The sequence below is a fragment of the Alnus glutinosa genome, chromosome 7, assembly GCF_958979055.1.
Source record: "Alnus glutinosa chromosome 7, dhAlnGlut1.1, whole genome shotgun sequence".
Lineage (NCBI taxonomy): Eukaryota > Viridiplantae > Streptophyta > Magnoliopsida > Fagales > Betulaceae > Alnus > Alnus glutinosa.
The window spans coordinates 25,139,263-25,149,421 of record NC_084892.1 but is presented as its reverse complement, the minus strand read 5'-3'; the positions used below and the strand labels follow the sequence as shown (position 1 = coordinate 25,149,421).

General features: G+C 38.1%; 1 protein-coding gene across 1 annotated transcript; it reads left to right on the top strand.

The window, feature by feature from the left end:
- Window positions 1–3,114: 3,114 nt before the first annotated feature.
- Window positions 3,115–4,643, top strand: LOC133873369 (uncharacterized). Its single transcript, XM_062311085.1, has 2 exons — window positions 3,115–4,032; window positions 4,122–4,643. Exons 1-2 carry the CDS (start codon window positions 3,379–3,381, stop codon window positions 4,641–4,643), a joined length of 1,176 nt encoding a protein of 391 aa, XP_062167069.1. The 5' UTR covers window positions 3,115–3,378.
- The last annotated feature ends 5,516 nt before the right edge of the window (window positions 4,644–10,159 follow it).

Genomic DNA, 10,159 nt, shown 5'->3' with positions numbered 1-10,159 from the left:
CATTTGTTGTCCTTTTTCCGTCGTCAATTTTTTTTTCCCTTTTTTTTTTTTTTTTTTTTTTTTTTTTTTTTTTTGTCATGATGGCTGCTTGCGTTTAAGTTTGTAAAATAAAAATCCATTTTTTTTAAGAGTAATATTACATGTCACCCTCATGTTCCCTTTATATCTTCTCAAAATTGATGTGACTCTTAAAATCATCATTGAATTTATAATAAATCACTATTAGATTTGATTCAATGATAATTTTAAAAGTCACATCAATTTTAAAGGACACAAGGAGAACATAAATGTGATATATAGAATTACTCTTTTCTTAATGCATAAAAGGAGTTCGGGTATCTTGTAATTTTCAATTTCATATTTAGCTTGAGAATGATGTTATCTTTTAACTTTTTCAATTAAAAATAATAGGGATAACTTCACAAAAGGGTACCCAACTATACCGCTTTTTCACTTAAGGGTACCAATGTAGCAAAACGTTCAATCGAGTGTATGAAGTTATCAAAACCGTTCAATGTAGGGTATTCCGTCACCCTCCGTTCTAAATCAATGACGGAGGCCAAAACACGTGCGTTTCACGTGATATTTTAGCCTCGAACTACCACTTTTGCCCCTCATCTAAACGTTCAGATTTTTTAAACTTGAGAATAATCGGCCGAAAAAATTTCACAACTCGAAGCAACTACTCCCTCGAACACAAATCACCCACTTCCTTCTTGCGACTCAGAACCCTAATCTGGTGCATTTCGTTCTAAATCGATTCGGCTTTCGGCTGTATACAGAAGTGAAATACACAAAGGGTTGAGAAAGGTAACCCTAAACCCTAACTTATATTTTAGTTTATTTATGTAACCGTAATCTGTCAAAGTTTACTATTTTGTTAATGGGTTAGTGAAATCCGGTTCAGTTATGTGATTTTTGTATGTTAATAACATCATGTTTGTAGTTGAGGGGGTTTTCACATCTGGTTGATTTTGTTTGGGTACCATGTTTAGCGCTACTGTCAACATCTGGTTGTATTTTTATGTTAGTGAAAAAGGTATATTTTTTACGTTTTGTGGTCCCTCATGTTGTGAGTATCTTGTTTGGGGTGTGTTGTGATTGGTGCTGGGTCGGTAAGACTGTGCAATGTGCTGCTCTGAATTTTGTTTACTCTTGTGGTCCCGTGGGTCTTTTTGATGACTGTGCAATGTGCTGGTTTGTTTTTGTCTGTGATGAAGTGGTCCCAATGACTTTATCTAGTGACTGCAATATTGTAGTGTCTTATTCGTTTCTTTTTGTCTGCTCATTGAATTTTCAAACTTGTTCATTTTTAGTTTTTTTTTTGTCAATTTGTAGGACACATAATGTTTAATGAATGTCTTATGTTTGAGGTGCACCACGGAGGTCGGTTTAATAGGGAAAATGGGGTAGCCTATGTTGGTGGGGATGTAACAAATTACCCTGACCTGTATGACAAAGATGAGCTGTCTTTTTTTGAGGTGGAGACTGTAGTTAAGTGCTATGGGTATAGTCCCGGTGATCTAATTTATTACAGAATACCTAACAAGAGTCTAGATGAAGGGCTACGGCTTCTGTCTTCTGACCATGATGTCATTGAAATGGTGGGGCACCACATTGGTCATGGAGTAGTAGAGTTATATGTGGTTGGGTTTATTTTGTATGATGTACCTGTAGATTTACCTGGAGGAGAGGAAAGTGTTGATGAGGAATATGAAGAAGAATATGAGAGAAATACTGTATATAGGAGAGATCCATTTTGGAATGAGGTTCTAAGTGATGACTCGGACGCCTTAGAAGTAAATGCTGATACGGGGTATGGAGAGGCAGGAGCTTCTGTCGAAGGAGAAGATGTAGGAGTAGATCAAGAGTTTGTAGGAGAACCATCACACGTAGTAGAAGAAGATTTGGAAGCAGAAGTAGCAGTAGCTTTAGCTGCAGCTGAAGATGAGTTTGCACAAGGTGTGGGTAAGGGTAAGGGTGTGGTTGAGGGTGAGGATGAGCCTGTTTCCGATGTGTCTCGGAGTGGTATACTGATCACTCCCGATAATACTAGTGGAGATGATGAGCCGGATTCTTCAAAAAGGCCGTGTGTCACCAAGAGGGTGCCATTTTCAAAATCTGATTTTGAGAAGCCGACTCTGCAGAAAAGTAATACTTTTGATAGTGTGTATGATTTCAGAAAAGCTATTAAACAGGCCAATATATTGAAGGGGAAGGACTTAGTTTACCAAAAGAATTCTAAATCAAAAGTAATTGCAGTGTGTAAAGAGAAGAATTGTAAATATAGGGTTTATGGAAGACAGTTGAAGGGTGAGGCCACATTCATGTTGATTTCACTTAGGCCCAAACATACATGTGCTCGGAAATACAAGAATCATTTGATTACTTCCAAGTGGATTGCTGAGTGGTGCTTGGACAGTTTTAGAGATCAACCGAACATGCCCGTAGAAGTCCTGAAGAAGAAGGTGAAGAAGAAATGGAATGTTGAAATTCATCCTAGTACCCTATATAGGGCTAGGAAGAGGGCACAAGAGGTGATTTATGGGAAGTTGGGTGAGCAGTACCATTGTCTATGGGACTATTGCGCGACAATCAGAAGCACAAATGTGGGGAGTTGTGTTATTTTGATGGTTGAGAGACCTATGCCCGAAATGCCATGTAGATTCCAAAGGATGTACATATCCTTGGCAGCAATGAAAAATGGCTTCAAGGATGGGTGTAGGCCTGTGATAGGCCTTGATGCGTGTTTCTTGAAGGGGGTTTACAATGGGCAGTTAATGGCAGCTATTGGAAGGGATGTCAATAATAACATGTATCTAATATCCATGGCAGTTGTAGAGGCAGAGACCAAGGATAGCTGGTCATGGTTTCTTGAGGCACTATTAGCTGATCTTCGCCCCAGTGGTGTACGTAGATGGACTTTTATTTCAGATAGACAAAAGGTATCTTTCCACTTATGCTTTTTATGCTGGACATTTCATTCCAGATTATGTGGTATTTTTCTATGTGTTTGACTTGCTTTTCATGTGTGTAGGGTCTTGTACCAAGTCTTATGGAGGTGTGCCCTAACGCTGAGCATCGGATATGTGTGCGGCACTTGTACTCCAATTTTCGGAACGACGGTCACCGGGGGGTGTTACTAAAGGACTTGCTGTGGAGAGCTGCTGCATCTTACACACAGAATGAGTTCTATGCTGTAATGGAAGAGCTTAAGGGCCTTAATCTGCCAGCCTATGAGTACCTTTCGAAGGTTGACCCTGCAACTTGGTGTAGGGATGGTTCAACACATATGCAAAGTGTGACCTCTTACACAACAATTTGGCCGAGTGCTTCAATTCTTGGATCACCAAGTTCAGAGATAAGACCATACTGGTAATGTTGGAAGGCATTAGGACAAGTTTGATGAGAAGGTACCAGCGGAAAAGAGAAATTATAGCTGCGATGGAAGGCAATGTTGGGCCAAAAATTAAGGAGAAGTTGGAGATAGAAGAAGATGAGGCCGGACATTGTACACCAACATTTGCTGGTGATGGTTTATTTGAGGTCGAGTGCAGGGGTAGAAGGTATGCTGTGAATTTACCTGCCAAGACATGTGGGTGCAGAAAGTGGGATGTTTCTGGTATCCCATGTGCTCATGCCATCTCATCAATATGGCATGGTGGAGGCAACCCTGAGGATTATCTGAGCCCATACTTTGGCAAGGAGATGTACCTAAAGGCATACACACCCATCATCTACCCTGTACCCAGTGAGGAGCAGTGGGCTAGGACAAATCAACCCATCATTGAACCACCTAAGGCAAGGGCATCTTCGGGAAGACCTAAAAAACTGAGGAACAGAGGGGCTGATGAGACCTTAAATCCCTACACAGTTAGAAAGGGTGGTACGAAGAACCAATGTAGGATGTGCAAAAAATATGGTCACAATACTAGAACATGCACTGCGAGGATGCGACATGATGAAAGACAAGAACGTAGGCGGAATTTCTATAGAAAACATGCAGCAGATCTTGACTGCAATCTTGACAGGGTAAGTGTTTCCTGTGTTATATTTATGATTGCAAACTTGTATGTTATTCAATGTTGTTTGCTAACTAGTTTATTTGATTTTGTTTGTAGTTGGATGGTTCATCCAGTGCCCCATCTGTGGCCCAATCTACTGCATCAATGCCAAGTGCCCCATCCAGTGCCACATCCAGCGCCCCATGTGTTGGTAATCCTACTCACCCAACAGGAAGTAGGGGGCAAAAGAGGAGAAGAGAAGATGATTCAAACAGTGCGTCTGGACAAGGTCAGGGAAGGGGTGCAAGCAGTGCATCTACACAAAGTCGAGGTCAAAGGAGCACAAGAGGAAGGGGTGCAAGCAGTGAAGGGGAAGGACAAGGTCAGGGTGAAGGCATTGCAACTGCACAAGGTAGAGGGCAAAATACGACAAGAGGAAGGGGTGAAAGCAGTACAACTACTGCACAAGGTCGAGGTCAAAGGAGCACAAGAGGAATGGGTGCAAGCAGTCAGGGTGAAGGCATTGCTACTGCACAAGGTAGGGGGCAAAAGAGCAATCTCGGGTTGGCCACCAGGACAAGAATATTTGGCAGGTTGAGAACTTCTGTTTTACAAACAGGAATGCACAAGAGCAAATGAAAACTCCTTGTCGATCTCACTGGAAACCCTGCTGGACCACCGAAAGTTCCAGGGGGTGGACCAGCATGCTCATGGGGTCCTCCCAGAAGTGCAACTGGTATCACTTTTAGAGTTGCTCCCCCTGATTTCGACATGCACAATTTGGTTGCTGCATCCACTGTCATTCCTCAACCAGAAGTACAAGGAGTTGCAAAGAAGAATGACAAAGGGAAGAAAAAGATGTGGAGAGTCTGAACATGGTTTATTATTATGTTGACATATGTTAAAGTGTGATGATAGTTATGTTATGTTATGTTAAAGTTTGATGAACAAGTTTGCTAGTTATGTTATGTTAAAGTGTGATGAACATGGAAAGTTAAAGTGTGATGATTTATGGAAAGTTAAAGTGTGATGATTTATGGAAAGTTAAAGTGTGATGATTTATGTTAAAGTAATTGGTTATGCAGATTATGGTATGGAAGTATTTGGTTGTGCAGGATTGTGGTAAAATTTGGAACAAAATTTGGTACCAAGTATTTACTGCATAACTTGGTACCAAATTTGGTTATGTTGCCCACTTGCAACCATTGTTGTAAATTGATGAGGCAGGTTATGGTATCAAGTGGATTTGTGCAGGTTATGGTATCATTGTGGTGGATTTACTGTCCATTTTGTAAATTTGGTACCAAATTTGCAACAAAGTTTGGTACCAAGTATTTACTGCATAACTTGGTACCAAATTTGGTTATGTTGGCCACTTGCAACCATTGTTGTAAAGTGATTAGGCAGGTTATGGTATCAAGTGGATTTGTGCAGGGTATCATTGTGGTGGATTTACTGTCTATTTTGTAAATTTGGTACCAAATTTGCAACAAAGTTTGGTACCTATTTACTGCCCCTTTGCAGATTTGGTACCAAAATTTGGTACAAAAGGAAAAGAGAAGTGCATAATGTTAATGCTCAAGCATATGAGGATTGTGGTCAAATTTGGTACCAAAGTTGTGGCCAAAGATGCTACAAAATTTGGTACCATATTTGCTTATGCTCATTTGCTGCCCACTTGCAACCATTGCTCATAATTGAATTGTGCATAATGAATTACCATACCAAGCACCATACAATGTCAACAACATCAATATTAACAATAACATTACAGAATCTTGCACTACAAAATGTTCAGAGCATTACAAAATACTACAACTACAACATTAGCATCTGATCAACAACAAAATTGATCAATTGATCATCGTACAATTAATCAATTGTTTCACTGCAACATCATTCTTAATGGAAGAAACTCTCTGCTGTACGAAGGATATACCAGCAACCACATCAACATCACCCATGAACAGACCAATGCAATTTGGTACTTCCTCTCTACTGACCGAGACTTATCCTTTTGTCTCTGTAGTTTGAACTTGTATTTCTCAACTTCAGCTCTGCATTTCTCAACTTCAGCTCTGCATTTCTCAACTTCATTCTTGTATTTTCCAACTTCATCCAACCTATTTATTCGACTCAGTTCATGTTCGGCCTTCAGTGCCTTCAGATTCTCGTGCCAATCTCTCAATCTCGACACAACTCTCTGACCGTAGACACAGATTTCAGGATCACGCCATTTAAAATAATCACATCTCACCTCTGGTTTCTGAATAATCGGAAATAAAATCAAATCAACCCATTTCACGGTAACTCAGAGATAGAACCCTAAAGGAAAAAATTTGGAGAAAATCAAAAGGAAAAACTTTGGGGAAAACCAAAAGGAAAAACTTTGGGGAAAATCTCTTACCTTGTAATCTACACATGAAAAAAACCTCCTACCAAAATTACTTAGGGTGAATGACGTCCAAGATGATGATGTCTTTCCACATTTGCATACTGGACCGTTTGATTTGGACTCTGTCGACTCACTGTCGGACATAGGCTCCATTTCACCCCGGTGCCGTAACTGCACAAATGGCCAAGAATAAAAACCCGTCTCCTTCATGAACGAAAATAGGAGTGAAGTTTAGGAGGATAATGACCAATAATAAAAACCCACCTTTTCACGATGTTGTTGGACGAAAATGTTTGAGAGCCCGATCTCTCCAGTTCGGCTGCTGTGTTGCGTTGGGAGGGAAGAAGAGTGTGTTTTGAGTTCGAGTATAACGGGTCTTTTTGATCGTTTAGATGAGGGGCAAAAGTGGTAGTTCGAGGCTAAAATATCACGTGAAACGCACGTGTTTTGGCCTCCGTCATCGATTTAGAACGGAGGGTGACGGAATACCCTACATTGAACGGTTTTGATAACTTCATACACTCGATTGAACGTTTTGCTACATTGGTACCCTTAAGTGAAAAAGCGGTATAGTTGGGTACCCTTTTGTGAAGTTATCCCAAAATAATAATAATAAGATGTCTTATAAAAAAATAATAATAATATGATGTCTTTAAAGTGATAAAACTCGATGTGGAGAGAGAGAAAGAGAGAGAGAGAGAGAGAGAACATGCAGGAGGGGAGAGAGACGAGAGGGAGCTTGGTAGATAGCGTTGTGGGCCTTGGGATTCGACGGTAGCAAGAGAGAGAAAGATGGGATAAAATATAAAATTATTAAAAGATTATTAATTTTAGTAAGTAAAAAAAGATTTAAGAGTGCGATTATGTGATGTTTATGAAAAATAAGTAATTAAAAAAAAAAGAGAGAATTATTTAGCTAAAATTTGGCTAATCCAACTACCGGAGCATTTAAAATATAATTATTTGTTGCACTAATTAAATATGTATATATAAACCGGTTGGCGGGCAGTATACTCACGGGGTTTTATGCAAGCTTTGATTATTGCCTTCCTTTACAGCAGAAGTACTTGATTATTGCCTTTCTCACAAGCTTTCATGTTTGCTCGGAATCAATTAAGCAAGAGAAATGCAACAATTTCCAAAAGAAAATTTTGAGCTCTCTGCTGCTTTGGTTTGTTAGACTTTGCTTGTAGTTTGTTTGTTTTGAAATGAAATGCTTACTGATTCATTAAAAAAACAAAAAAGAAGAAGATATTTGAAAGCGTAGCATTTTTCATTAAGCAAATGACGGGACCCAAACAAAAGATGGCCTGGTTACCAAAGCAAAATATACATACCAATTACCATGGGTCAACTATACTTAAGCACCATTTAGCTAGTCTATTTCTTTATCAAAAAAGCTAGGGCACAGGAAATTCCCTACTGAGTTATTCAACGAGATGGAGCCCAAAGTCTCGTAGGAGATATATACGTACGCTCCAGTGGGTTCAGGTTGAGCGGCTTGTTACCCACCACAACCTTCTATTTTTTGCCGAGTTAGAAATAAATCGGAGGAGATGATGGTAACTTTTACACTATATAATATTAATATATATGCATCCACCTAGCTAATAAATGGAATATTAAATCACTATAATTAATGAATCAACCTTAATTATCGGCAATACACAAATCATTGAAATGAAGGCCATTAGTATTAAAGAAAAAATCGCATGGAGAATTCACAATGTCAGAAACAACCATAATTCTACAAGAGAATTAAAAGCTTCTAGCATTATTTAAAAAGTATTGGTTTAAGAAAAAGTATTACTATAATTAAGTATTCTCCTCGTGAAGTCTGCCCTAGCTAATGCAAGTGAATGGAAATTCTTCGCGGGGCCGGCCAAGGTGCCACCTTCCATCATGCAACGACCTAAAGAAAAAGAGCATAATATTGCTGCTTTTTTCTAGTCAGCAACGCACTAGATGTGGCTTTGGATCAACCCCAACAAAGGCATTCATCCAGTATGGAGCGGTGTTTAAATATATATGTTATGCTACTTTCTCATCATGGCGTGTGCATGATGACATATATATAATTATAAGTGCAACTAAAAGTCCATACATATATGGCATCTTAGTAGTTGGTAGTCAATGTAACGTCCGGAAAAATTAAAAGGTGTAAATAATATATATATATATATATATATATATATATATATATATATATATATGTCCTAATTAACCATGATAAGATAGAGCGTGGTTAGAGATAAAGGCGTCACACAACACCTAAGATAAAGTGTGGTAGCGAGATGAAAGCGTGCGAAAATCAGCGGTACAAATCAAGTCAAACAAAAATGAACGATTGCGTTCAACCGACGTAACGTGCCATTTGAATTGCGAGAATCGCGTTGCGGACTCGGCAACGACAGTATATCCTATTCGACCGGCTGTGGACAATGACGAAATTTATAACTATTGAATGGAGACAAACGAGGAAGGAACTTTATAACTGCTCCTAAGAGAGTTTTGTGAGTTAGCTTTGGTACTTTTGAGTGTAGAGAAAGAGGGAAAGCAAATAATTTGTGAAGGAGGAGCTTGGAAGACATCGAAATGTACGTATACTTAATTATGCACACTCTCGTTGTAAATTTCACTAAGTTATAATTATAGATATGATACATTGACGCTATTGAAGGATTATTGTGATAAATAATAGAAGTTGTGAAGTGATTATTCTTGTTATTACATGATCATTGGAGAAAAATGAGGAAAAATAAGGGTTTTATACAAAAGGAAAATTTTTAATGTAAGAGTTAAAGTTATTAGTTGCATATTGAGTTAGGAATGATTACAAGGAGTAAATAAAGGTTTGGAGTGAAAAAAATCGATGGTATGTGTATTTTCATGTCAATGTGCAAAATCTGCATATCGTTGTTCGATTTCCAAGCAACTGGGCAATACTCGAGAGCTTTAGTTGAAGTTCGGTCGAACGGAACTTAAAATCAAGAACTATATCTGAGAACTTCGGTCGAAGACTAATTGAACTCTGTTTGACCGAATTGAAAACCAAGGAGCCCTAGTCACACTCCGATCACATTCCATTTGACCGGGATTGTCTAGAAATGAAGGACCGTTAGGGTTTGGAAAATATTTTAGGATTCTAGATAAACCTAGAATCTAACGTATTGCTATGATGACATGAATGTAGACAAGCATAAACGTGTTCCGGGAGGATAACACTAGGAGTTAAGTGTAAGTAAATATTTCCAACTAAACTAAAATGTTTTACATGCCATGATTTGTTATGAATATTTACTGACTATGAGCCTTAAGATTTAAAGTATGTTTATATCTCCACTGCATGTTATATTGAGATTTAGACTGTTTAAAGAAAGATGAATTTCATAGAAGAGGGTTTTAAAGACAAAGGAGTTTTTTTTAAAAAAAGATTTTTTAAAGAAAGTCTCACTTATGAAAATGAAAAGATTAGGTTTAATGATTTCTATAAAAGGTTTCTAATTAATTCTTACCCATCGTTGAGCGGGGGTTAAACGCTCAACAATACTATTATGTATATACATTTTATTATGTACATTTATCCATCTATTAAATTGATGTTTATCATTATCATATGATATTAATCGAATTTAACTACTATATAGTTATATACTGAGATTTTATTGTGAAAAAGAAAATGCCAAGAATATCTGTATTTAGTATAAAAAGTCTCTCTCAGAGTTTAAATGTTTTTGTACTGATCATAAAATGCGTTTTA

Bases quoted from the DNA above. Each gene is read 5' to 3' on its own strand.
- LOC133873369 (XM_062311085.1), top strand. From the start codon at position 3,379: ATGTTGGAAGGCATTAGGACAAGTTTGATGAGAAGGTACCAGCGGAAA. The intron at 4,033-4,121 runs GTAAGTGTTTCC...TTTTGTTTGTAG, and splicing joins TTGACTGCAATCTTGACAGG to TTGGATGGTTCATCCAGTGC.